The following is a 27830-nucleotide window of genomic DNA, read 5'->3' on the forward strand; positions in this document are numbered from 1 at the left end:
GGGAGGGGAAGGTTTGGGAGTAAATTTGACAAATCAATTTTGAAGTACTGAGTCCCTAGCAAAGTATTCTCCCCCAAGACTGCCACCCTTAAACCTTAGTAACTCTGCTACTAATTCAAATCACTATAACAGTGGTGCTGTTTGGGCACCCAAACTTTAAATGAAGCTAGAGGTGGAGCAATATTAAATTCAGCAATTCTAACTGCTGGAGTAACCACTCTGTTCGATCCCAGCTCTACAACTTACTAGCTCTGTGCTGTTTCCTTATCTGTTAAAAGTGATGAGTACCCTGCTCATAGGAACGTTGAGGTTTAAATGAATTAATGTTTCATTGATAATAGAACCCAACATATGTAAGCCTTACATGTAAGAGCCAGTGCTTTCTTTTTTTTTTTAATTAATTATTTATTTTTGGCCGCGTTGGGTCTTCGTCGCTGCGCGTGGGCTTTCTCTAGTTGCGGCGAGCAGGGTCTACTCTTCGTTGAGGTGCACAGGCTTCTCATTGCAGTGGCTTCTCTTGTTGCACAGCACAGGCTCTAGGTGTGTGGGCTTCAGTAGTTGTGGCTTGCAGGCTCTAAAGTGCAGGCTCAGTAGTCATGGCACACGGACTTAGTTGCTCTTCGACGTGTGGGATCTTTCCAGACCAGGGCTCGAACTCATGTCCCCTGCATTGGCAGGTGGATTCTTAACCACTGCGCCACCAGGGAAGTCCCCAGTGCTCTCTTAAATAGGGTTTTACTGCATCTTGGAAGGAAAAAGTTTTAAGAAAAACTTTCTGATTTTATTTCATAACTTCTGTTATGAAATAATGTAAGAAAATCTGTAAAAAAAAAAAAAAAAAAAGGAAGCGGTCAGCCAGCGGGTGCCTCTAGGACTGAACGGCTGAGGGTGGGCTGCCGTCAGTCTCTGCAGGCTGGGCCAGGCCTCCTGAGAGTCTAAGGTGGTCCACTGTGTATAAGCATTGGTGGTCCTGCACAGGTCACCATGCAGAACGCCATGAGTTAGAAGCTGGGGGACGGAGGGCTTAGAGATGCTTGAGGGACATCCTTAACCTACGTGAAATGTTGGAGGTTGTGGTGAAAAATATGGCTTTGATATCTTCATGGAAGACTGCATTATTTCAGGACTTCCCTGGTGGTCCAGTGATTAAGAATCCGCCTTCCCATGCAGGGGATGTGGGTTCGATCCCTGGTCGGGGAACTAAGATCCCACATGCCTTGGGGCAACTAAGCCCATGCACTGCAAGTACTGAGCCCACACGCCACAACTAGAGAGAAGCCCATGTGTCACAACGAAACATCCTGCATGCTGCAATGAAGATCCCACATGCTGCAACTAAGACCCGACGCAGCCAAATAAATAAATAAATGTTTTTTTTAAAAAAGACTGCATTATTTCAATCCTGAATCTGGTTCAGTTCCCTTATTGACTTATTACTATATTTAAAAATGTTTGTTTAATTAAAAAAAAAAAGGAAAAGGTCAACCAAAAATCCCATCACCCTACAGCTGTTTTCATGTTTTAATCATTTAAAAGTGGACTTCCCTGGTGGCGCAGTGGTTAAGAATCCGCCTGCCAGTGCAGGGAACACAGGTTCGAGCCCTGGTCTGGGAAGATCCCACATGCCGCAGAGCAACTAAGCCAACGCGCCACAACTACTGAGCCTGCGCTCTAGAGCCCACGAGCCACAACTACTGAAGCCGGCACACCTAGAGCCCGTGCTCCGCAACAAGAGAAGCCACTGCAATGAGAAGCCCACGCATCGCAATGAAGAGTAGCCCCCGCTTGCCGCAACTACAGAAAGCCCGCGCGCAGCAACGAAGACCCAACACAGCCAAAAATAAATAAATAAATAAATTTTTAAAAAATAATAATTTAAAAGTTAAAGTCAACAGAAAAATACTAATAGATATATACATTTCTAAGTTTATGTCCCCACAACCACACACCCCCCCTCACACACACACACACACACACACGCATCTTGGGGGAAGGGAAGAAGAAAGAGGGACTATTCAAGTAGACATTGTTTTAGTGCAGAGACTTGTTTCCTCTCTGGCAACCTTCCATGACTAGTAGCAGTAGTATCCCCCTTCAAGGCAAGAGCACAGCAGAGCTCTTTCAGGCATCCACTCATGTAGTCAGTCAAGCATTCACAAGTATTTGCTGAGGGCCTACTCTATGCTAAGCAGTACAGTAGCTGTTGAGGAGACATAATTTAGAGAGAGAAAGACCCATTCTGAGCAGGTTACAGTCATTTAAACATGGAGACATGTATAAATGGATCAGCATCATATAATTTGATAAGTTCTAAGACAGATCTATGAACAGAGTACTATGGGATTCAAACTCTCTACGAGAATTAAAAACAAATCTTTTTTTTTTGGCAAATACATGAAATTTCCATTTTATTACAGTTTTATACCACATTAGTTCAAATGCATTTCTCTACAACTACTCCAACAGAGCTCCTCTAGAATTACTTCAGTCATCCTTAACATGTGACTTTACCAGACTTTGAATGTAAAATAAACATATAAAATTTCAAATTAGTAACTTTTAATTATGAATGGGATAAGAAATAAAGCCATCAGATGATGTCTGGGGCTATTAACTTCCAACAAGACACTGTTGAAATGTTTCTTCTGATACCCCAGGTATAAATGAGAACCTTCAAAAAACAAGGGAAGACCAAAGTACAATAAAGAAGCCTCTGCAGCTTAAGCCTCCTATAGTCCTAAACCTCTGACAGAAGCGAGGCAAAGCATCTTTCTTGCAAATTAAGTGGGTTTCCAGTATTTCCATGTAGTTGAGCTTTCAGAGACAGACACTCAGCTTATCATTAGGCTATACCATCTTGGCTCTGGTTGTATTAATTATGCCTGAAGAGTTTAATACCCATCCAAGTCCAAAGGTGGAAGAACACATAAACGGGTATGGTAATCGGCAAGAGCAGACTGTAAAAGCACAGGCTGGTTGTGCTAGTGCAGCCCTGTGGGAAGTTTTCTTCCACAGAGGACGAGTATAACAGTCCTGCTAAAGAGACCAATGGAATAAGGACAGTCAACGTAGGAAGAGACAGAAACATTCTTTTCCTCCACTTATTACCCGTCACTCTGACTTTTTAAAAGGTGGATGGTATTTAGAAAATTTAGTTGTGTGTGTTGTTATTTTTAAGTATGATCTAATGCTGCTCCATTTCTTCTTGCTTCTTATTTTGATGTGTCATCCTGGCTGCCTGTGGTATCATATTAGGAATCCCATCAATAATTGGATAGGCTATTCCTAACTCTTCGTTAATCAATTCATTTGTCGATGCTTCATATCTGAGCAGCTTCTTGGAGAGCGGGCACACCAGGAACTCCAGCAGCGCTGGGTCGAAGGCGCGGGGAGGTTTCCTTGTCCTCTCGCTCTTGTCTGTGGACAACATGTGCAGATACCTCTGGGCGACCGCGGACGGCTGTGTACGTGTCCCCCACAGCGCTGAGGCGAGCCGGCCGCACACTCCGCTCAGCATGTTCTGGCCAACAACAAATCTTTTTAAAAGAGTGCCTTGAAGGATGAATAGAAATTTGCCAGGAAGAGACAAGAATTCTCTTTAGAGAAAACAAAATGTGTAAAGGCAGAGTCATGAAAGAACAGGGATTACTGGGGGATACAGTGTAGCCAGTGTGTCCAGTGTATATGACAGAGAATGGTGGGATATGAGCTGACATGGAGGCTGAGCCACACAGGAAAGGCCCATGATCCTATACACATGAAGGACTCAACAGAGACTTTTTTTTTTTCTGGCTGTGTTCGGTCTTCGTTTCTGCACACGGGCTTTCTCTAGTTGCAACGAGCAGGGGCTACTCTTCGTTGTGGTACAGGGTCTTCTCATTGCGGTGGCATCCCTTTGTTGCGGAGCACAGGCTCTAGGCACGTAGGCTTCAGTAGTGCAGCACGGGGGCTCAGTAGTTGTGGCACACGGGCTTAGATGCTCCGCGGCATGTGGGATTTTCCCGGACCAGGGCTCAAACCCATGTCCCCTGCACTGGCAGGCAGATTCTTAACCACTGCACCACCAGGGAAGTCCCTTAACAGAGATTTTTAAGAGAAGGTATGAAATACATTTAGTCTTCCTCTCCCAGCTAAAAATGACTCTGCCAGCAGTGGGGAAGCCAGACTAGAAGGAAAAAATCTAGCAGCAGGGAGGGAAGTTCCTAGCACTGTGCCTGGCATTAATAAATATCTCTAATAATATCTAATAAATATGTATGAATGAATAATGAACAACAGAACTCTAAAGAACATTAACATTTAGAGGGCAGAGGAGGAAAAACCAAGGAACTTTTAAGATTCACTTTTAGCAGTACTAGTGACCACTGAGCATCAAAGAAATGTGAATGAAAAAACAAGAGTTGTCAAATATCCCCTACACACACACAAAAAAAATACCTACATGCTCAGATGGTTTTTATGCCATATTCTATTAAACCTTCATGGTCCAGATAACTCTGATGTTGTAGAAAGAGTAGTTTAACAGAGGACAAATACATCATAACCAAAGAGGGCTTATCCTAGGAATGAAAAGACAGTTTAACCTAGGGACATCTACCAACACAATTTTCTATATTACCAGATACTAAAGAAGAAAACGTATATAACCGTCTCAACAGATGCTGAAAATGCACTGAATAAAATTCAACACCCATTATGATTTTGTTTAAAAATGAGCAAACTAGGGACCTTCCCTGGTGGCGCAGTGGTTAAGAATCCGCCTGCCAATCCAGGGGACACAGGTTCAATCCCTAGTCCGGGAAGATCCCACTTACTGTGGAACAACTGGGCCCATGCGCCACAACTACTGAGCCTGTGCTCTAGAGCCTACAAACCACAACTACTGAGCCCACGTGCCACAACTACTGAAGCCCGCATGCCTAGAGCCTGTGCTCCACAACAAGAGAAGCCGCCGCAATGAGAAGCCCTCAAGGAAGAGTTGCACCTCAAGGAAGAGTTGCCTCCACCAGCTACAACCAGAGAATAGCCCACGCGCAGCAAGGAAAACCCAATGCAGCCCAAAATAAAAAAGAATAAATAATAATTTTTAAAAGAATGCTGAGTCCAGATAACCATGAAGGAAGGCTTAACACCATCCTCCTGATGAAACCACATGGGACTGGTTCTGAAATTCGAGACTCTTCCATCTATTACATCAAGCATTGTGCAAGAACCAAAAAGAATGAAAGCTAACTGCTATTAAAGGATTAACATAACAATGGGAACCGAATAGCAGGAAACCCAAAATAGGACTGACCAAGTGAAGCTTCCCATAATAGTCCAAAGCTTCAAGCAATACTGAAGGGCCAGAGCTAATTCAGCCATTAAACATGAAAAGCTCCTCAGTGTTAATAACTTCCTACCAGGGGAAGTGAAGTCCTAGGGTTTATCAGCACTCCACCAGCCAAGTGTGAAGACCCCAGACCAGGAATAGCTGTTCTCCAATACCTGGGGAGCAAAAAATGTTCTATTCTTTTCAAAGTGCTATTTCTATCTTCCTTGGCTCATGGTTCCCTTCATAAGTAGAGAGCATTGATCACATATTACAGTAAAGGCAATTCAATCCATTCATTTTTTAGAGCAAGACTTTGCCCCTCCCAGTTCACACAGGCCTAATAGTGTGGTCCAGCAAGAAACAGCAAAGGTAGCAACCATTTGTGAAGCATTTTGACATGCACCAGAGGAAGAACTGTACATACATCATACTCAACAGCCTTGGCACACTGAGTATTATTAACCACATAAAGAAATCAAAGCATACGGAGTCTAAGCAAACTGCCCAAGGTCACTCAACTAATAAATGGCATAGCTGAGGTTTTGAGGTTTGAATTCAAAACTTTTCAAATTCCAGTCTTCCCACTCACTAAGTGGCCTTGAGAAATACAGGATACACATCATTCATCTCATCAGCAGATATGTTATCTGACATATATATTATGACATATATACTAAGTCGTGTCTTTGTCTATGCACAAAATTACTCTGGAAGGATATACAAGAAACTGGTAACGTTGGTTGCCTCAGAGAACTAGGTGGCTGAGAGACATGGCAAGAAGGAGAATATTTACCAAATTCTCCTCTGTACCTTTTTAAGTTTAAATCATGTGACTATATTATCCACCCCCAAAATAAAATGTACCAATTTTATATAGTCTTTAACTAAAATATATATCTAATAAGGACATCTGAACATAATGTTTAAAAAAGTACTTTAGGGAATTCCTTGGCAGTCCAGTGGTTAGGACTCAGTGCTTTCACTGCTGGAGCCCAGGTTCAATCCCTGGTCGGGGAACTAAGATCCCACAAGCCACGTGACGGGGGTGGCGGGGTACTTTAAACTATGCCACCAAATGATGAGTTTGTTGATACTCTATAGTCTTCCTATCAAGACCAAAGATAATGAGTTAGGGAGCTCTACAAAGGGGTAAAGGATTATAGCTACTTTTAGGAGCTTTAGCACTAAACAGGGGATGCTCCAAGGCCCTTGCAGTGGGGCAATTGTGCCACACTCGCTTTCCTGCTGGAGGTTTTTTGCCAACAGCATGTTTACTAAACATAAGCTGGCATCTCTATTCTCAGGCTTAAATACCACTCTCCAGACAAAGGTTATCAAAGAGGATGAAGAACTCCCAGAGACAATGGAGGAAATAATTCAACAAAAAAATAAGGAAGTAAACATTTCTAAATTGTCACAGGAGAAAATTCATGTCAAGAGGCTGAGGGGCAGAAGAATATAACACAGAATAGAAACATAGAAAAAAACAGAAATCTGGAGAACAAACAGGAAGCTCCTCACCATCAGCAAGTGCAAAGTCATCCAGCTTCCCAGAAGGAGACAGGGGTTGGGGGGAGTGGCGGGGGGAGGGTGCATAATTGGTCACTCCCTATAAGGAAGAACCCAAAGGCAGCTTGCCAGCTGCTACCCATTCCAGCTGGTTAATAAGGGGGTGAACCACACAACCAGAAGAACCCTGGAAAGTCTTTCTAGGGAAAAAAAATCTAAAGGATTTGGAGAACATAGGGGTGGGGGAGGCCTTTAGTAACAATTTTTCTCTCTGCTTCCAGTTGATGGCTGAGACTTCAGAAAGAAAGGAGGAATGTTTATGACTGTCAATAAATTGGAGTTGACCTTCCAGATCCTGCTGGAACATTCTTCTCCTTCCCTTCCTCCCAACCCTGGCTTACTCCTATTCGCCCTTTAGATCAGTCTAAATCTCACTTCTTCATCCGGAAGTTTTTACTGTCTTCCACCCAGGCACACAGTGTTATAAAAGCTTATGTTATTGTCTACCTGCTCCCATTAGCCTATAAGTTTAGAGAGGTGCAAGGGCCAAGTCTTCCATGCTCACAAATGCATACTCAGCACCAAGCACAGCATATGGCTCCATACTGATGAGTAAATATACGAATGATGATGGGCTCTCAGCCTGCTAAAAGAGTGTTGTTGACAGGGAGTGGGAAGAACATGTTTGTCTGAATACTTGCCAATCTGATTATGAGAGCTTAAAATTGAAAATAAAGAGAGAAAAATTCCCAGATAAAACTGGGAAAGAACATCAGGAATGACATAAGAAAAGCAATGGGAGAGGTAACTAGTAAGCCACAAAAGAAAATATCTGAAAATTAAGTTGCCAATATCTTAACTGAAGACATCTAGGGAATTCCCTGGTGGTCCAGTGGTTAGGTCTCTGCACTTCCATTGCAGGGGGCACAGACGGGTTCGATCCCTGGTTGGGGAACTAAGATCCTGCAAGCCACACAGCACAGCCAAAAAATAAATAAATAAGATAAAATAAAAAGGACTGAAGGAAAGAGAAAAAGCAAAGGAACAAAGGAAGTTTATTATTTTTTTTAAAAAGACATCTATAATAGAGATATCCAAAATCAGTTAAAGTTCATGACTTTTATGAAATAAATAAGACATGGTCCCTATCCACAAAAATCTGAGTTTAATGAATTTGTGAATGCCGTATGCCAATGATGGGCAAATCTCATTCAAATCTTAAAGGGGGAAGTGGGACGGCAGTGTGTCTCAAAATGATATTCCCAGTAGAAATCTATAAACCACACTAAAGAATTTCTGAATGAGGATAAAAGAGAGTAATGGACATGATACAGCTGCTGGAGTACACTTCAGCCTGCTCGATAATGGAGAATATAGATTAGTTTCTTGGTTCAGATCCCCAAATTGGCCTGGTAATGATGATGTTAGAGATAGGAAACTTCAGGTACCTCATCATTAGTTGGATATCAAATTTATCTTAAAAGGGGGTAGGGACTGAAAATCTAATAAAATCTTGCTGACAGTTTCATTCTAAAAGGATGAGGGGGGACTTCCCTGGTGGTCCAGTGGTAAAAAATCTGTCTTACAATGAGGGGGAAGTGGGTTCGATCCCTGGTCAGGGAACTAAGATCCCATATGCCGCAGGGCAACTAAAGCCTGCGCACCACAACTACTGAGCTCGCACGCCTCAACTAGAGAGCCTGCATGCCGCAAACTACAGAGCCCACGCACTCTGGAACCCGCGCCGCAAGTACAGAGCCCACGTGCCCTGGAGCTTGCACATCACAACTATAGAAGAGAAAACCTGCACGCCACAACTAGAGAGAAGCCCACGCACTGCAACGAAAAATCCTGCATGCCTCAACGAAGATCCTGCATGCCTCAACTAAGACCTGATGCAGTCAAAAATAAATTAAATAAGTAAATAAATAATCTAAAAAAATAAAAGGATGGGGGAACTACTATACTGGCCTTAATTCAGATCAAGAACATAAACTAGTTGAAAAACTGAAAGGGTCTCAAAGAGAAAGTAACCATGTAATCTTTGAAAGTGTGATAACCAAGGAGCTTCTGGGTTGGTGAACACACAGAGATCTGGGGAGAGTGGCGCACCTGGGCCTGGAGAGGACATGGAAGTTCTGCACCCCTTCCCACATACCTTGCCCTATGCATCTCTTCCATCTGGCTGTTCCTCAGTTTTTGTAATATATATAAATGTCAAATCACTGTGCTGTACCCCTGAAAATAATATAATATTGTATGTCAATTATACTTCAATAAAAAAGGAAAAAAAAAGAGAGAAAAAAGGTTGATAGCCAACAGCTGAGTGCTGTCAGAAGGCTGCAGTAAAGAGAGCAAGTCCTAGATGTGGCACCAGCAATCCTGTATTAAAGACCTAATTCTGCCACAGCTATGTGCCCTCAAGTCAGTCAAAATTTTTCACCCCATAATTTCCTCAACCAAAAAAGGATAATACCCGCCTACTTCACAGGATCCAATAACTGGCTATCTGGGAAGGCATTATGTAAACCTTACTACACATCAGTAAATAACACCAGACCGTTAACAAAATTAGCTATTAACAACAGAAAATATTTATTGGGTATTGAGCTCTAACCGCCAGACACTTAGTTTTACAGGGATGGTCAAGTCCTCTCAGTGGCCCTAGGAGGTGGATACTCTCATTATCCCCATATTACAGTTGAGAAAACTAAGATTTCCAACTGTTAAGTAACATGCCCAAGGCCCCCAAACAAAAAAATTGGTGGAACCTGACTCAGAATCCAGGTTTTCTGACTCTAGAAAGCTCACATTTTTATCCATTGTGCTTTATATTGCTTTCAAAATGTAGATTTCACAAAAGTAAATCTCATAATCTAAAACTCTAAAGAGAAGGCAGTTGTTGGTATTTTTTTAAAGAAATCCTCAAAAGCAAGATTCTGACAATAAATTGTGCAATTAATTATGAATTATACCAATTCAAATTTTTTTTTTTCTTTTTGGGGGGTGGGAGCAATCTGGCTTACACTTAAATTGGATATGATATAACCTATTGCTTTTTTTTTAATTGGGGTATAGTTGTTTTACAATGTTGTGTCAGTTTCTACTGTACACTGAAGTGGAGTAGAGTTCCCTGTGCTAGACAGCAGGCTCTTATTAGTTATCTATTTTATACATATTAGTGTATATATGTCAATCCCAATCTCTCAGTTCATCCCACCCCCTTCCTGCCAATTCAAATTTAAAATGAGAACAAGCTAAAAAAACCAGTAGTATGGTTGCATAGCATTCTCCAAGGAGTACAGATGTTAAAAGCACTCCCACAAACACACATATGTATAAAGGAAGAGGGCACAGTAAAAAAAATAATAATAATAATAGAGTGGTGGTTCTGACCTAAAGGAAAAGTGCTGGGAAAGTCACAGCCCAGAATGAGCCAAGGCCTGTAAACTAAAGATAACAAAAAGAGCTTTGTGAGAACTGTCTAGATCAACTCCTGCTTCTTTTATTTCTCTATCAAAAAGTACAACCTTCGGGCTTCCCTGGTGGCGCAGTGGTTGAGAGACTGCCTGCCGATGCAGGGGACACGGGTTCATGACCCGGTCTGGGAAGATCCCACGTGCCGCAGAGCGGCTGGGCCCGTGAGCCATGGCCGCTGAGCCTGCGCGTCCGGAGCCTGTGCTCCACAACGGGAGAGGCCACAACAGTGGGGGGCCCGCGTACCGCAAAAAAAAAAAAAAAAAAAAAAAAAGTACAACCTTCAACCTGAAGAGGGGAAGAACAAGCCTTGTGGAAAGCAAGAGCTGAAGTTCAAAATAATAGAGCCCATAATTATTCCAAATCGGTTCAAGCCTCCAGACCTACAAAACCTGACAATCCTGGGAACTCCATAGGAACCTGATGAACATCTGCTATAGAACTTAAAAGACAAGAAAGGTGTCGAAGCCTGAGAATGAGCAAACATAGTCCTAACTTCAAGAGGGGGCATCTACCGAGGGCTACAAAAGTTCCCAGTCCCTGACAATTTTGACATCAATTCTTGGCAAACTGCACAACTGATCTTTCTTTCACATACATATACACCTAGCCCTGGCCAATAGATTCTTTTTTTAAAAAGGCGGGTTTTGAGGGAATTCCCCGGCGGTCCAGTGGTTAGGGGTCAGCACTTTCACTTCCAGGGCCCAGGTTCGATCCCTGGTCGGGGAACTAAGGTCCCGCAAGCTGAGTGGCGTGGCCAAAAAAAACCCAAAAACAAACAAACCAAAAAAAGTGGGTTTTGAGCTTTTAGGAAGGGGAATACTGATCACCAAAAGTGATTTACTGAAAACAAGTCTTTCAAGAAAGAATACATTAGACTGAAAAGTAAAGGAATGTACCATATATACAGCAGTGCTACTCAAAGTGAAGTCTTACTTCAGCAGTCTTACTTTACAGTAGCAGTGGCATCAACCTAGGAAGTCAGAAATGCAGACCACAGGCCTCATCACAAACCTGTTTAATCAGAATCTGCATGTTAACAAGATCCCAGATGATTCCTGTGCATGATGAAGTTTGAAAATCACTGAAACACAGAACAGACCTACTTTCAGCAAGGCATTTGATGAGCATTTCATGGCATCTTTGTGGACAATAAGATATCCTTCTATTAATTTATGTATATTGGCCAGTCAAAATGTCAAGCAGCTGACTACTTACCTCATTTAATTCTCATAATAACCCTACAAAGTAGGCATTATTATCTGTAATTTGCAGATATTCACAGTAGCAAAGATTATAAACAGCATGATCTGCCAGGCACTGTTCCAAGGATTTCACATATATTAAGTTATTTAATCCTCATAACAATTCTTTATGGTAGGTACTAGTATTACGTACATTTTATATATGATGAAACTAAGGCAGAAAGAGATTAAGCTACTTACTCATAATCACAGAGAAATTTATGGTACAGTTCTTAACCACTCCTTCCTATGGCCAAGTGTGCTGCCACAGTGGGGCAGACGATACCCTGCAGGAAACAATACACAAACATACCCAAAGAATATTAAAAAAAAAAAAAAAAGATTTTAAAGGAATTCCCTGAAAGGAGGGAGACAAATGGACTAATGTTTATTGAGAGCCTACAGTATGCTTGCCAGGCCATAAGTCAAGCACTCTGCATCCATGTTTTATTCAATCTTTCCAACAGCAGGTATTAAGACATTTTATATATGAAGAAATGGAGGCCGAGACAAGTTAAGGACCTTGCCAACTCACACTACTCGTGATGATACAACCAAGATTCCAAAACCAAGTCTGACTCTAAAGCTCACACTCTTTCCCTTGATTTGCTCTGCATCCATCCCTGGCCTGGTCCCATTGCTATAAATGACTTAGATAAGGGCACTGGGTCACGATGACAATGTAAGAGGAGAGATAAACTAAGAGAACAAATATATTGTAAAAGAGAACACAGATCTAAAAGATCAAAACAGGACAGAACAATGGGCTAGAATGGTACTCAAAGGTGAGGCTTTGGAGTCAGACAGACAAGGGTTTGAATACCAGGTTCTAACACTTATTGTTTAGAATGCAAGCAAGTTACTTCTTTGAGCCTTAATGTCTACACCTTTAAAATGGGAGTAATACCCCCATAGAATTGGTGTAAGAGGGGAGAAAACATAATATTTGTAAAGTTTTTGGCTCATAAAGCTCAACAAATCGTAATGAACATTAAATCTAACAAAATGATATTTAAGGATAAGTGCAAGAAAATCAATTGTAGAGGCACCAGATGAAATTTAACAGCAGCACATAAGAAAAGACTTAGGGGGCTTCCCTGGTGGCGCAGCGGTTGAGAGTCCGCCTGCCGATGCAGGGGACACAGGTTCGTGCCCCGGTCTGGGAAGATCCCACATGCCATGGAGCGGCTAGGCCTGTGAGCCATGGCCGCTAAGCCTGCGCATCTGGAGCCTGTGCTCCGCAACGGGAGAGGCCACGACAGTGCGAGCCCTGCGTACCACAAAAAAAAAAAAAGAAAAAGAAAAGACTTAGGAATCTTAGCTGACTTGAATCTATGAGTCAACAGTTTACTAAAACTGCCAAAAATTATTTTGAATTTGGAGCACATTACAGAAGCACGGTGCCCAAAACAAGGGGCCTATCAGACTTCATTTGTAATACTGTCTTCAGTTCTGATGCTAAACTTTAAGAAGGTCACTGGCAAATCAGAATCAGTCCAGGAAAAGATGAGAATGGTGAGATGCTTTGAAAACATAGTAGCTAGTTCCTTCTTTCCTCGTTCTATATTCCCTCCCACTCCACACAATGAAGCTACCTCTCACCTGCTTTGCTCCCTAATAACTAACACACCACCCCCCATACCTCCTCCCCTCCATCTTCATCTCCCTCTTTCCCTCCCTTCCCCTCTCCTCTCCCTCTCCCACACGTCAAGCTCAATTTTGCCAATGTCAAATGGATCTGACAGGAGTGACTTGAGGACTTCTAGTCCAACACTTTAGGATTCAGCACGTCAGACCTGAGGCTAATCTGGCCCTGGCCTGCAGATTAGACCTGCTGTTGCTAATCGACCCCAAATTTAACTGGCCCTCCTGTTTTCTTCCTGAGGCCAAGCCCAACTTATGCCTCAGGTGACCGAATCCTGAGTGTCACACATTCAGGAAACTGGGACCATGACCTAGAGCTTCATTACTCCCTCAAAGGCATACAGCTGGCTGGGAGATTGCAATTAGGCAACATCAGTCATTTCAGACCTCAGCCATCTCAAACTCACTGCATCAATACTTCCAAATCCAAGAAGGCCTCTCAGATAAACTAAAGGACAAACCTATTCATGCTCATAAAATAGTACAAGTAGATCAGCTTACTGTACCTCAGAGGCCATTTGCAAACCTACAAAGAATGAAGCCTGGAAAAGCTGCCTACAATCTGGCTGTCCTCACTGCAGTGCCCCATTTTCAACTCTGAACAGAACTGGGCTCAGCTCCCAGGCAGGACTCAGACAGTAAAATCTGGTAACTCCTAGGTCCAGATTCTAAGGGCAACTGACATTGGAGTAACACGAGCTTTCCTATGGACTGGCCTTGTCAAAGCTGGCAGGTTTTCTTGGCTGAGTCAGAACAGCCTGTGTCTTCTTTCATTCAATACTCCCTTGGAAGCCAAGCATCTCTCTAGGTAATGCCATCAGCAGTGGACATCAAGTGTCTCAATGCCTTGTTTTGCAGACATCCTGGTTCCATTTCTATTTCTCAAGTAGATAAGGGCTCTGCTCTTTGTTATTATTTATTTATTTACTTATTTATTTTATTTATTTTTTGGCTGTGTTGGGTCTTCGTTGCTGTGCGCAGGCTTTCTCTAGTTGCAGTGAGTGGGGGCTACTCTTCATTGCGGTGCATGGGCTTCTCATTGAGGCAGCTTCTCTTGTTGCAGAGCACGGGCTCTAGGCGCGCGGGCTTCAGTAGTTGTGGCACGTGGGCTCAGTAGTTGTGACTTGCGGGCTCTAGAGTGCAGGCTCAGTAGTTGTGGCACACGGGCTTAGTTGCTCCACAGCATGTGGGATTTTCCCGGACCAGGGCTCACACCCGTGTCCCCTGCATTGGCAGGCGGATTCTTAACCACTGCACCACCAGGGAAGCCCTCTGCTCTTTCTTTGGATCAGAGAAATCAAGGTAAATGCTAGTCTTTGAGAACCTTGCCTTACAGTTCCTCTCCCTTGGAACAGCACAGTTCTAGTACAGAATCAGATGATTCCTGCAGGTTTCATCCAGTTCAGACTAGCTCTAATACCTAGAGTTCCACAGCCAATTAGTAAATCCAGGCCTTCCCTTTCTGAAGTGAGCCTAAGTGTCTAAACTCACTTCTAGATGGTTTCCCGACAAGCACAACAGCACCCTAGTTATTCTCTGGACTACTAGTTCTCAAACTTGAACGCGCATTTGGAGACTTGTTAAAATGCATATTGTTGGACCTCACCTCTAGAGTTTCTGATTCAGTAGGTCTGGGATGCACTTGAATATGTGCACTTTTAACAAGCTCCGAGGGCATGCCCATGTTTCTGGTCTGGAGACTACACATTGAGAACCACTGCTCTAGATCAACAATATTTCAAGTCATTCCCAGTATAGTTCTGGGACGGGGGACGGGGGGAGATGAGGACACTATACATATATGGGTTCGTTTGCATCATAACACTCAGTGCTTTGTCCTACACAGAAAACTCCTTTTTCTCCTACAGAGTAAACCTCAACTGGATCTCACAGGTGAAATATTCCGGAGTTCAAACAGATGACAATTCACATTCTAACAAATCATTAACATAGATACATCCTGTAACCAATAAATGGTACTTATGTAAGAGATTCTAGGCTCAAGATCAGCAGCCAGAGGAGAAATGGAAGTAACACCTATTCTCTTTCCTTTGACTCACCAGCCGCATTATTCACTAAATGAACTAAAACCCGTAAAGCACTTTGAATAGTGCTTAGCCATTATTTTTTTACTGTGGTAAAATATACAAAATATTTATAATTTTTACCATTCATAAGTATACAATTCAGTGGCATTAAATGCATTCACAAAGTTGGGTAACCATCACCACTATCTATACCCAAAACTTTTCCATCACCCTCAACAGAAACTGTGTACCCATCAAACAATAACTCCTCCTTTCCATCTCCTCCCAGCCCCTGGTATTCTACTCTCTGTCTCCATGAATTTGGCTATCTAGGTACCTCATACATTTGTCTTCTGTGTCTGGCTTACTTCAGTAATCAGAATGTTTTCAAGGCCCATCCATATTGTATCATATATCAAAACTTCATTCCTTTTTAAAGCTGAATAATATTCCATTGTATGTATATACTACATTTTGCTTAGCTATTCATCTATCATTGGCCACTTGGGTTGCCATGACATGCATGTACATGTATCTATTTGAATGTCTGCTTTTAATTCTTTTATAACTTTGTTTTTTGTTTGTTTTTGGCTGCGCTGCATGGCATGCAGGATCTCAGCTCCCCGACCAGGGATCGAACCTGCGCCCCCTACAGTGGAAGTGTGGAGTCCTAACCACTGGACCGCCAGGGAATTCCCTGCTTTTAATTCTTTTGGATATATACCTACAAACGAAATTCCTGCGTCATATGGTAGTTCTATGTTTAATCTTTTGAGAAACCATCAGACTGTTTTCCACTGTGGCTGTACCATTTTACATTCCCACCAGCAATGCCAACATTTATTATTTTCTTTCTCTCTCTCTTTTTTTTAAAATTATAGCCATCCTAATTAGTGCTTAGCCACTATTATTATCATGAGTTTGACGTGGGCTTTTACAATTACTTGTAGCGCTGTAAGGACAGCATGACAACAATTAGAGGTTCTGACTAGTTTCCATGTTCAAATGGTCTTAGCAATTTCATTCAAAACACAAGTTTCTAGTTGCTTCTAATTTTCTGACAAAATCACCTCCAAAGCTAACATTTCCCTAGCTTGATATCAATTATGAAAGAAAATGATGCTTTGGGTGCTTAAAGGAAAAAAAAAAAAAAAGATCGATGGTTTTCAATTTTTTAAAAATGTTTCTGTTAACTTAATTCCATAACAATGCTGAGTTTTTCCTATAAACAAAATGGTATACCAGCATTCAGTACGAGAAATGTCAGATGGTTTCTCTAAAACATTTAGAATCCTAATCTAAAAAGATTTATTTTTGAAAACAAAAGTATGATGGAAAATTCTGTATATTTTAATCTTACTAGCTATATCCCTGACCTAGCCAGAAATAGTGTTTTCTCTTCACTTCTGGAGTTTCCTGGGACAGAAGAGCTAAAGTCAATGAGACAAATGGCCATTCCCAAATAAATCTGTTTTCTTTTGCTCATGTTCATGTTCAAGGTTTCAGGTCTCTCTCTTAGTAACTCTTTTTCTTCCTTTACAAATCTAAGAAAGAGAAAATTTGTAAGTATAGAAAGTAAAAAGGAGAAAAAAATCCTTTTTTTGGAAAAATTTTCATCCTCAACTTTTACACTTGGCGAGAGTTAAGAAGGGAAATCTAGTAGTAGCTTAAGTACAGACAAAAACATGGGCAAACTGAAGGTGTCATGGACAAAACAATTTAAAGAGCTGTAGTCTAATCCTAATTACTGGTAGGCAAATATACCATATATACTTCCCCATTATGCTGATAATAATATCTGAAAGATTAAACTCTACCTATAGAAAACTAAAGACTGGTTTTATAAAGGCAAAGAGCAGACCTACAACATTCTGAGAGGTACAGTCAGAGACCTATATGAAACTTCAAGTTCACTGACCCCATTAAAGCATATAATTTTTCATAAATGTACAATAAGCAGCTAGGAACAATTTAGGCACATCTCTGTAGAGGAACTTGTGAATGGCTGAAACCAGGAACGTTTAACCCACAAACGCCAAGAAAGAGCCGTTTCTGGTGTATATGTATATAGGTGTGTCATACATAGAAACACGTGGTTAAGAGAGATGAAGTCTACTAGAAAGAGCACTACATTTAATCAGAAGAGTTTGAGTTCCAGTGTTGCCTCCTCGGTGGATTACTGAAAGCCTCTGAACATCATTCCTATGTCAGGAAGATAATCATCCTAAACAAAATAATACTTTATGGGTGTGTGAGGAATAAATAATTTCAATGTATACAGTTTCACTCATTCTTCAGCAAACATATTTTGAACTCTCACAATGTACACTAAGGATGTATAAGATTGAGTCCCTGTCCTCACTGTAGATAAGAGGTCCTCCTCCTTGGTGGGTACCCCACAATTCAAGAACTGCCTACAGAGAACTGGAGGGCAATTCCTTAAGGACAGAGAGCCCTCAATCCATGCTGAACAAGAACCTAGCACACAGCAACAGACAATAAATGACTCCTGAATGAAATTGTATTTCTGTTTATGATCTGTTAAACCTTCCTCTTAGTAGACGTTAACATGAAAAGGAAAAGAGATTGATACAGAATAATCACCTCACTCACTGGAGGAACAGAGACACTTGGTAGCAACACAGAAATATTTGGAAGGGAAAGCAAAAATTACAATTCCCATTATCATCATTCCATGGCAGGACTCAGTAGTGTTCTGCTTGTCATACAAAATCTCCCCATCTCTGAAAACCCCTGCAAAGGCTGTGGAAACGTCTCATTTTATCTTCTGTGATGGTTATGCTGCAAAATAATTATGTTTTAGACTGGAGTTTTTCAGTATGTGAAGTCAATTGCAGAAACCAGTATTTGGGGACACAGAATTTGAATAGTTAATATGTGAAACAAAGACTTACCTTGAATTAAAAAGTAAGAATTTGTAACTCTGTCCCTAAGAACTACAAAATTCTTCAGTTATAAACTAGGGTCTTTCAATCTTGGCACTACTGACATTTTGGGCCAGTTAACTTTTGGTTGTGGTAGGCTGTATGCCCACCATTATAAGATGTTTGGCAGCATTATTGGCCTCTACCCACTAGATCCCAGTAGCACCCCCCAACCGTGACAATCAAATGTATCTCTAGTCATTGACAAATGTTGGGTGGGGGTGTGTTTTAAAATCACCCTGGTTGAGAACCACTGAGATAAACAGTGGAATGAGAATTTTTTTCACAAAGGCTGTTCAAATAAGATATGGAAGAGGATATAAACTGTCACTCTTTTCACTCTAAATATGAGTCATTTTTAGATCATCAGATGACCATTTGAAGTTTTATCTGAAAAAAAAAAGATGATAATCAGTGCACCTAAAGAAGAAATCTATAACCTAGAAGAATAAATAAACAAATGAACCAATGGATAGTTCATTAAGCGTTAACAGCATAAAATGAGCACAGATAGGGACTTCCCTGATGGCCCAGGGGTTAAGAATTTGCCTGGACCCAAAGAGGACCCAACACAGCCAAAAATAAATAAATAAAATAAATTAAAAACAAACAAAAAAATGAGCACAGGTAGCCTCACTACCACTTTCTAGATACAGTATTTGTTCATGGCAACTGTCAGAAGTCTTAGACTACCTAGAAATCTTCTATTTCACTGCTACAAAGTAGGATTCTTAATTTTTCCTCCTATTCTTACCTGAAAAAAATTGTCTCCTGTAGCATAGAGGTCAAGAATACTATTATCGCAGATATCTACTGAGCATTTTGTAACCATAAGAGATTTTACTTAAATTCAGCAGGTCTCCTAAAAGCTCCTTAAGGAAAGAACACAAAACAGACTCAAAAATATTAATTAAAATGCCTGGAGCCACAAAGCAAGCCAGGGATTCCTGAAATTTACCTAAGACTTATTGCCATCATCTCCCCAAAGGCCCAGATTTCACTTGTAAATAGCTCTGTTTAGAAAAGGGCCAGATTTGCATTAATCTTAAATACTGTGATCTCACCAGTTTATAATATATAATTATATATAAGTATAATACTAAACCTGTATAGAGCATGCAGCACTTTCCACAAAAAGTTATTCGTTTTAATTATAAAAGAAACATATGGTCATTGTAGAGAATATAAAAAACCTATTTTAAAAAAGACTGATTTTAATAATGATGTCTATTGTGTAATAATGAGGTATAGAAAAACAAATGCAAAGGTAAAGATTAGCCAGTTGTTCAAGCAATGAAAAAGTAATTAATGGATTAATGTCCCCAAACACTTCAGTACTAAAGTCATGGATGGCTCTTTAGAATCTACCCATCAATTCTGAGAATAAATTCTGGTTTCATAATAATTCTATTAGGCTAGTCAGATCTGTGCCACCCATGCTGGATAAAAAGACAAGAAGTGTGCATGTGTGTTTTGAATGGATTTGGTATTCCAGAGGAAACCAGTACATATAACAGAAACTGTCTTTCCCAGAGAAAAAATGGAATACTTCCCTCAGAAGCAGAAATTAAAGAAAAAGTCACCTCTAATCTACCGTTTTGGTTTCATCATTTTATAGTCTGGACCTAAGAGATAACCAATCCTTAATAAACAAACAACTCTTCCCATGCGCTCTGAAGCTTCCCAGCCTCCCACTCCCAGCCTGCATCCCCAGGCCATCTCATTTAGGTTCTAATGAGCCTTTTCAAAATCATATATGAAAGGGCTCATTCCAGTAAGTACAGGTCCTTCAGCACTAAACAGTGCAGGCTAAACTACCTGTTCTAGGAATATCTGGCCCTACTCCAGAGGAAGAGGAATAGAAAACAGTGATTAGGGGACTTCCCTCGTGGCGCAGTGGTTAAGAATCTACCTGACAATGCAGGGGACTTGGATTCTATCCCTGGTCTGGGAAGATCCCACGTGCTGTGGAGCAACTAGGCCTGTTCGCCACAACTACTGAGCCTGGGCTCCAGAGCCCGCAAGCTACAACTACTGAGCCCGCCTGCTGCAACTACTGAAGCCCGCGTGCCTAGAGCCCGTGCTCTTCAACAAGAGAAGCCACCACAATGAGAAGCCACACACTGCAACGAAGAGTAGCCCCTGCTCGCTGCAACTAGAGAAAGCCCACGCACAGCAATAAAGACCCGACGCAGCAAAAAATAAACTAAAAAAATTTTTTTTTAAATTTCATTTAAAAAAAAACAACAGTGACTATTCCAGTGTCCAGAAAGGCCAACCAAGGATCTCTTGTGTGGAGGCATAGGGTGGGGTGGTGGGGGAAGATAGTGATTGACTTGGAAAAAGAAAGTACCCCTAATTGTCTGAGACATCAAAGCAGAATGATAAAACTGATGAGAAATGCCTGAAATTTCACTGAACTTCCAAGTATCTGAACAAATAACCAGAGTTAGGGGTTATGACATCTAATCTTGACACTGCAGTGGACCAGCCATTCTACTATAAAATGGGTCTTAATATGTAGAAATCAAAGTTGGAGTATTCCCACATTACTATGTCTTTTCCAACACAAAAAAGGTATATACAAGTCATAAAATGAGACTCAGATGTACTGATCTACAATGAGTTTTAACTTTTACCTCTGTAAAACAGTTCAGCTCCTTTTTAGAGTGTCTGTCTTACTTTTCAATTCATTAGTAAGTATTAGAGGTCAGGTTCCTTGGAGAAAACCTCCAGGTCTCTTTAACATTCAAACCTAAAGCCCAAGACCCTTGATACGCTCAGAAGTTTTAAGAGAATAAAATTCTCACATCCAAATGAGATTTCACCTAATTGCTAATTACAATATCTTTAGTTACTGGCAATAATGAAAAGAATGAGTCTTCTTCATCTATCCCTCCTCTCCTTCCCCTCTGTGGAAGGCCTCAACATTATGAATCATTTGGTCCTTGACGTATGGTTACTTCCACGGGGACAGATGACATTTAGCACAGGACATGTGAGGCTGTGGGAAAAGGGAAGTTCTTGGCCACAAGAACCAGGACAAAACCCCTGCCCTTGGGAAAAATTCCAAAAATCTCTGAAATCCACTGCAAGGCAGTTAAATTTTTAACTTTAGAAAATCCCGTTATAAGAATACAAACCACAGCACAGAATTAAAATAGGTTTTTGAAAACTATACTATGAAGTTGCAAGATGATTATTTTCTGGCATTCATAAAAATCCATGCTAAGCGATGGTCCCCAGCATGAATATTTTCCCCTCTTGGGATTGGTTTAAGCTAACTTGGCTCTAAAATCTTTCACTATCCAAAGACAGAGAATATCATGATAATGGCTAACTTAACTGAGTGCTTACTATGTAATACATTACTATCTATGTGCACTAGCTTATTAATCTTTACAACAATGCTATAAGCTCTACACAACATGAACTCTAAAATAAAAATTTTCTTTGGAGACTTTGAAAATCAATACTAGTAGATTATTTGTTGCAACAACTTTTAAAAACTCATGAATTATTTTTAATGTGATAGAAATACTATGTAAGATATTAAAACCATCTAAAATGAAGATATGAATAAAAGCATAACTACTTTAGAAAACTACTCTACTATTCTGTCCTATCGGTCATTACTGGGAAATCCATGAAAACCCAAAAGACCCTAAAAGGCTATAATTCCTTGGATATTCCATCAAATAGCCTTATAATCCGCGCTAAAAGTCTTTCTGTTATGGTTTATTGCAAAGAGGGTGTTCTCCTCACAACTTACCCCAAATAGACGTAACCGAAGGTGCCCCACTTTCTGTAGGTTACATGGACATAGAACAGTTGAGTAAGACACCCTTAACTATCCCTGGTGGTCAAGTTAATTATAATTTAGTAAATTTGATAAAATTACCAACTTCAGGTCAAGTTACAAATGTGAGTGTATGCTTTGGAAAAATAAAATTAAGACAATAACATAATAAGAATGAAGATTAGTACTGAAATGTAGAAATTACCCTTCACACTGGCAAATTTACAATTTTGCCAACCTATTAAGAAAGGCTTTTATATTTACACATAAAAATATCAAAAAAAGAATGTATTCCTGACACAAAAACACCTTGGTTTTTACAGTTTGGAGAAATAATATTCTTCATATTTGGCTCTAAGAATAGTTATTTCTCTTATACAAAAGAAAAAGGACACATTTTAAAAAATAAATTTTTATTGTGACCACACCTCAAAACAGAGTTGCCAACTCTATCTTAAGGAAAAAATTTTTTCCAAGAGTAATTTCCATCATAATTTCTTGCACAGGGCTTCCCTGGTGGCGCAGTGGTTAAGAATCCGCCTGCCAGTGCAGGGGACACGGGTTTGAGCCCTGGTCTGGGAAGATCCCACATGCCGCGGAGCAACTAAGCCCATGCACCACAACTACTGAGCCTGCGCTCTAGAGCCCGTGCTCCGCAACAAGAGAAGCCACCTCAGTGAGAAGCCCGCGCACCGCAACGAAGAGTTCTTCCCACTCGCCGCAACTAGAGAAAGCCCGTGCAGCAACGAAGACCAACGCAGCCAAAAATAAATAAATAAATAAAGCAAATGCAAAAAATATATTAAAATAATAATAATAAAATAATTTCTTGCACAGGCTGTACAATATGTTTCTGCTAGCAATAAACAGGTCTGAGTAAAGGTTTTCCAAATTTTTTCCTGTCTGCATTTTTTAAATTATATTTTAAGAAGCATCATCAGGGCTTCCCTGGTTGCGCAGTGGTTAAGAATCTGCCTGCCGATGCAAGGGATACAGGTTCGAGCCCAGGTCTGGGAAGATCCCACATGCCGCGGAGCAACTAAGCGCGTGCGCCACAACTACTGAGCCTGCGCTCCAGAGCCCATGCTCTGCAACGAGAGAAGCCACTGCAATGAGAAACCCGCACACTGCAACGAAGAGTAGCCCCTGCTCGCCGCACCTAGAGAAAGCTGCACACAGCAATGAAGACCCAACACAGCCACAAATAAATAATTTATTTTTTAAAAAAGCATCTTCAAAACCAAACACACATATCAATACCAAACCCCACAAAATTAGCTAACCCATGTAGGCATCTTATTAAACTGGTTAATTGCTTCATGAGATGTAAGGTAGTTAGTGTAATAGAGGGAACATTTGCAGTGGAGGCAGAATAACCTAGAGCTGGGTGGAAATCTTGGCTCCATCACTTGCTAGCTATGTGAACTTGGGCAATTTCCTCCTCTCAGTCTGAGTTTCCTCGTTTGCAAAATGAGATAATTATTCCAATCTTATGAGGATTAGCTGTATGTGAAATGCCCAGCACAGAGCCTGACTCAAAGCAGGAGCACAGGAAACAATTACTATTATTACTCTGTTGTTATTCATGTAAACTTGTTAAAGGCAAAGCATACATTTTTCTTGTAACTCAACTGTAGGCTTTATAATATTGAGAACTGAAAACATAAAGGCAAGAAACATCGTAAGTTACAAAGGACTTGGTATAATATCAGTTCAGCACATGCCTAGATAGGAAATGAAACTATGAAGTAATAATGATGACCTTCAAAACATATATAAAAATAAGGAACATCTTTATTTTTTTAATTAATTATTTTATTTATTTATTTTTGGCTGCATTGGGTCTTCATTGCTGCGTGCAGGCTTTCTCTAGTTGCGGCGCGTGGGGGCTAGTCTTTGTTGCGGTGCGCGGGCTTCTCACTACAGTGGCTTCTCTTGTTGTGGAGCACAGGCTCTAGGCGCGCGGGCTTCAGTAGTTGTAGCACACAGGCTCATGGGCTCTAGAATGCAGACTCAGTAGTTGTGGTACATGGGCTTAGTTGCTCCGCGGCACGTGGGATCTTCCCGGACCAGGGCTCAAACCCGTGTCCCCTGCATTGGAAGGCGGATTCTTAACCACTGCACCACCAGGGAAGACCCCGTCCTTATTTGTATAAGCCACTCTGAAAGGAGACGACGTTGTCTATGTACAAATCACATAGAGAACTACTTTTCATCCCACAAGTACTTCCTGAACGTCCATTGAGTGCCAGTCATTATGACTGGCAATGTGTGTATGATGGTGAGCAAATGCAGACACAGTTCCAAGCCTCACGGAGCTTCCAGTCATACAATCATACAAATAGTGTAAACTTGTGATAAGTGATATAAAGGACGGTACATGGTACTCTGAGAGCCAGCAGCAGATCTAACCTAATTGGGGAGATCAAGAAACACCTTCCCGAGGAAGTGAAAGCTGGGAGCTGAAGGATGAAGAGGGAGTTACCAGTGGAGGGTATTTCCAGAGAGAGGAAAGCAACTTGTGCAAAGACCCTGTAACAGAAGGAAACAGGCAAGAATGCAGGACCAAAGGGCCAGTGTGCCTGGAGCAAAGATGAAGTGTGAGAATTAGCTAGGGATCTAAACCGCACAAGGGCTGAGGCATTGTAGACCATATTCAAGAGCTGTAACAATCATTCAAGAGCTGTCAATCCCAAGAGTGATGAAAAGCCACTGAGGGTTTTATGAATGCTTATTTTGGTGGCAGGTAGGCCAAAGGGAAGATGCAATCAGATTTGCAGTTTGCCTTTGGTTTCTCGAATAAGAGCTAAGGAATGCAGATGGATCAAGTAGGAAACAAAAATTCTGTCAGGATATGACAGTGCTTGGACTAGGATGATGATAATGGTGGTGGTGGTGGAAGAAGTCAAAGAGTTCAGGAGATATTCAGGAAAACCTGATGATGTATATAATACACAGGGGCTGAGGGAGAACAAAGTATCCAAGAAAACTTTTGGGTTTATGATTTGCATGACTGTACAGAAAGAGGTTACCACTTGAGAGGGATCTGCTCCAGAAACATCTTTAAAGCAGTTTACACAGCACACAAAGGGTCTGAAACTGTGTTATCCAGTTTGATCCCCTACTTTACCCATGGAATAGGATTCCAAAAGATTTTTTTCTATTTCCAAAAATCAAACTGACTCTCAAATGTACAAGATTTTTCCAACACTGAAGATATTTCAAAGATTCTGCCACAAGTTTTGAAATCAACTCCAAATGAGTTCTAAAACTGGTTTGAACAATGAGGCAGCATTATGGAATGAATATGTCATTTCCCATGACAACTACTTTGATAAGACTAACATGCATTTGTTGCTGTTTAATTTAGATATTTTAAAGAAATCTTAACAGTTAAGAGTACTCTCAAAAAACAAAAAGAGTACTCTCATGTGATATTAAACTAAAATATGAAATTTTATCTGGCATTACCACAATTGGAATTATGCTTTTATGTTTGTGTTTCAACATTTTGAAGTGCCTGTAGAAACCTTGGTGATCGTAATATATATATATTTTACTATTTCCATCCAGTCCTTGTTAATTCTCATCACATTCATTCGATGTAAAAGATTTTTACTAAACACAGTTGTATATATGCATACACACATACATATACAGAGTAAAGCTAATACTTTATCAATACTATGAATACTTTAATATTTACTTTTCTCAGTTTTAATTTTTTAATTCACACTCACATGGCATTTTCATAGTGGAATACTGATTCCCTCAAGTCTTAGAAACATAAAAACTTCAAATCTGACTAGCCCTAGAAAAAGAAGTGAAAGAGTTTGGCCCCTTTAAAATCAACCGAACACCATCACACCTTAGTGCTGAAGTACTGATAGTATTTCCCTAATTTTGGCAAGGTGGGTTCCTTGGCCACCTGCTTGCACTAGGCCCTGACTAGCATTTTATTAACATTAATTTCAGTTACCAGGATATTACTACTGCTTATACAGAGCAGCAGATTTTTTTTTCCCCATGCTGATTTTATCTCTAGGCGTCAAAAGAAAAGACTGTGGTCTGAAGCCAAATATGAAAAATGTCATCTCCACAAACGAGGAGAAAAGTCAAGCGTTTTTTAAAAATCAGGTCTTAAGCCCATTAACCAATATTAGTTTGTAAAACCAGACTGTCTCCACACTAGAGACTGTACTACCAAATGTGGTCCTTTGGGAGCAAGGGCTGGCAAGCTTGAAATGGGTTACCAGCATAGTGCACCTTTTTCTTATTTTAGGGGTTTTTTGTTTGTTTGTTTTGTTTTTAAACAAATCAGACCATGGCTATATTTATTTGAGCATGGGTGTGGGCAGTGCCAAGGAAGAGACAGCGAAAAGACTTTAGGGTTCCAATCTCAGCTAACAAGACTTTCCTACCATCCTCAGGAGTGGTCCATGTCTCCCCAACAGGAATGTGGGCGAGGGAAAGTTATAAAGGCCCTGAGCTCTTCCCTTACCCAAGCCCCCCAAATGACATGACAAACCACTTCCTTCTGGGAACTGAAAGTCTTAAGCTTTAAGGGACAATGGAGCTCAATGCAGGCTTCAGAAAGATGGAGACAGTGAAATGAGATGAGGGGAGGGAAGTGGGGGTGAGGGGATGTGCCCAGCGGCAGAGAGCTAAAGAGGGCGGTCAAGGCTAGGGACTTCGGGAGCCTGAGAAGGCCTGGATCTTCCAGAATCTGTCCAAGTAGGCCACAGCCCTCTAAGAAGCCTGAGGAGCTCGTCTGAAAATCTAGGGCATCTATGGACCCAGTGCCTATCACTGTCCTGGGGAGGGGAGACAGTTCCCGCAGGAATCCGGCCCCCAAAGTGGGGCTTTTCCTGCCCTTAAAAAACCACAAACCCTCACGGAATGAAGCAAAACACGTACAGGGACGGCAGGGCCGGAGGCAAAGTAGGTGTTCTGCAAACGTCGGGGGCGGGGAGATGTTGGCAGAGGTAAAGGGAGGCCCCCAATTCGAGAAACTTTAATCATCAACGGAATAGGGGAGGGGGCAATATGCGACCGGTAAGCAGCAGACAGAAGAGGCCGGGAGCGAGAGCAGCGACCAGCAGCGCCCCCCGGCTTCGGGGGATGACGGCCTGGGGCGCGGCCGCCGGGGGCGGGGGGTTGGAGGCCACCGCGGACCCCCGGCCGCGAAGAGCACAGCCGGGCTAGGCCTGAGGTGTCCGGACACACCCACCGCCGCGGCCGCAGCCCCGCTTACCTGCTCCTCCTCCGGGGTCAGCTCCGGCGCCATGTCGGGCTGGGGCGCGGTCGTGGGCTCCATCCCGCCACCGCCGTCGCCGCCGCCACTCCCGCCGGCGAACAGAAGTCGCCCGGGAGCGCGGGGAGCCCGGTGCGGTGGGCCTCCGCTTCCGCGTGCCCGCGCCTCAGCAGCCCGGGGCCGGCTCGCGCATAGCTAGGCCGGCGGGGCCCGGCGCCCGCAGCGGCCGCAAACGCCGCTTCTGTTTCCTTAAGAAAAAGCTCTCAGAACTGTCGCTCTCTTCTGGGCGGAAATCCTTTTTTATTTTCTTCGTTCCGTTCCTCACACTCCCCCACCTCTCCCGGAAAAAAAAAAAATAGTGCAGGCGAGGAGCTAATCGGGATTAAAAAAAGGAAACGTGAAATCGAGAACTTTCTAAGCCCAGAACGAAGGGCCGCGGGGGAAATTTTCGGAAGGCCCCCGGCCTCCTCGGCGTCCAGCTTCCTCGGCGGCACTCCGGCTCCTGCAGGAGTCCTCGGGGATGCGGGGCCCTCGACCCCCCCCCCCCCCCCCCCCCCCCAGCCCCCCCCCCCCCCCCCCCCCCCTGCGCTGCAGCCTCTCAGCCCCGTTCCTCAAAA

The 27830-nt window shown here is 41.9% G+C and overlaps 3 protein-coding genes across 3 annotated transcripts in view; all 3 read right to left on the bottom strand.

Moving 5' to 3' along the window:
• PTPN9 (protein tyrosine phosphatase non-receptor type 9) overlaps window positions 1–27739 on the bottom strand; it is a 79896-nt gene extending 52157 nt beyond the window's left edge. The window contains exon 1 of the mRNA XM_060154558.1: window positions 27214–27739. Within this exon, the coding sequence (XP_060010541.1) occupies window positions 27214–27276 (63 nt within the window). The 5' untranslated portion in view covers window positions 27277–27739. The remainder of the gene's footprint in view (window positions 1–27213) is intronic.
• Window positions 2863–3088, bottom strand: LOC132531984 (phosphatidylinositol N-acetylglucosaminyltransferase subunit Y-like). The gene has a single exon (XM_060170140.1). It carries the CDS (start codon window positions 3086–3088, stop codon window positions 2873–2875), a length of 216 nt encoding a protein of 71 aa, XP_060026123.1. The 3' UTR covers window positions 2863–2872.
• On the bottom strand, window positions 3138–3517 carry LOC132531987 (protein preY, mitochondrial-like). Its single transcript, XM_060170154.1, has one exon. It carries the CDS (start codon window positions 3515–3517, stop codon window positions 3185–3187), a length of 333 nt encoding a protein of 110 aa, XP_060026137.1. The 3' UTR covers window positions 3138–3184.
• Window positions 27740–27830: the final 91 nt, after the last annotated feature.

Source organism: Lagenorhynchus albirostris, chromosome 1 (genome assembly GCF_949774975.1).
Source record: "Lagenorhynchus albirostris chromosome 1, mLagAlb1.1, whole genome shotgun sequence".
In the NCBI taxonomy this organism is placed as follows: Eukaryota; Metazoa; Chordata; class Mammalia; order Artiodactyla; family Delphinidae; genus Lagenorhynchus; species Lagenorhynchus albirostris.

Bases quoted from the DNA above. Each gene is read 5' to 3' on its own strand.
- LOC132531984 (XM_060170140.1), bottom strand. From the start codon at position 3,088: ATGTTTCTGTCTCTTCCTACGTTGACTGTCCTTATTCCATTGGTCTCT.
- LOC132531987 (XM_060170154.1), bottom strand. From the start codon at position 3,517: ATGCTGAGCGGAGTGTGCGGCCGGCTCGCCTCAGCGCTGTGGGGGACA.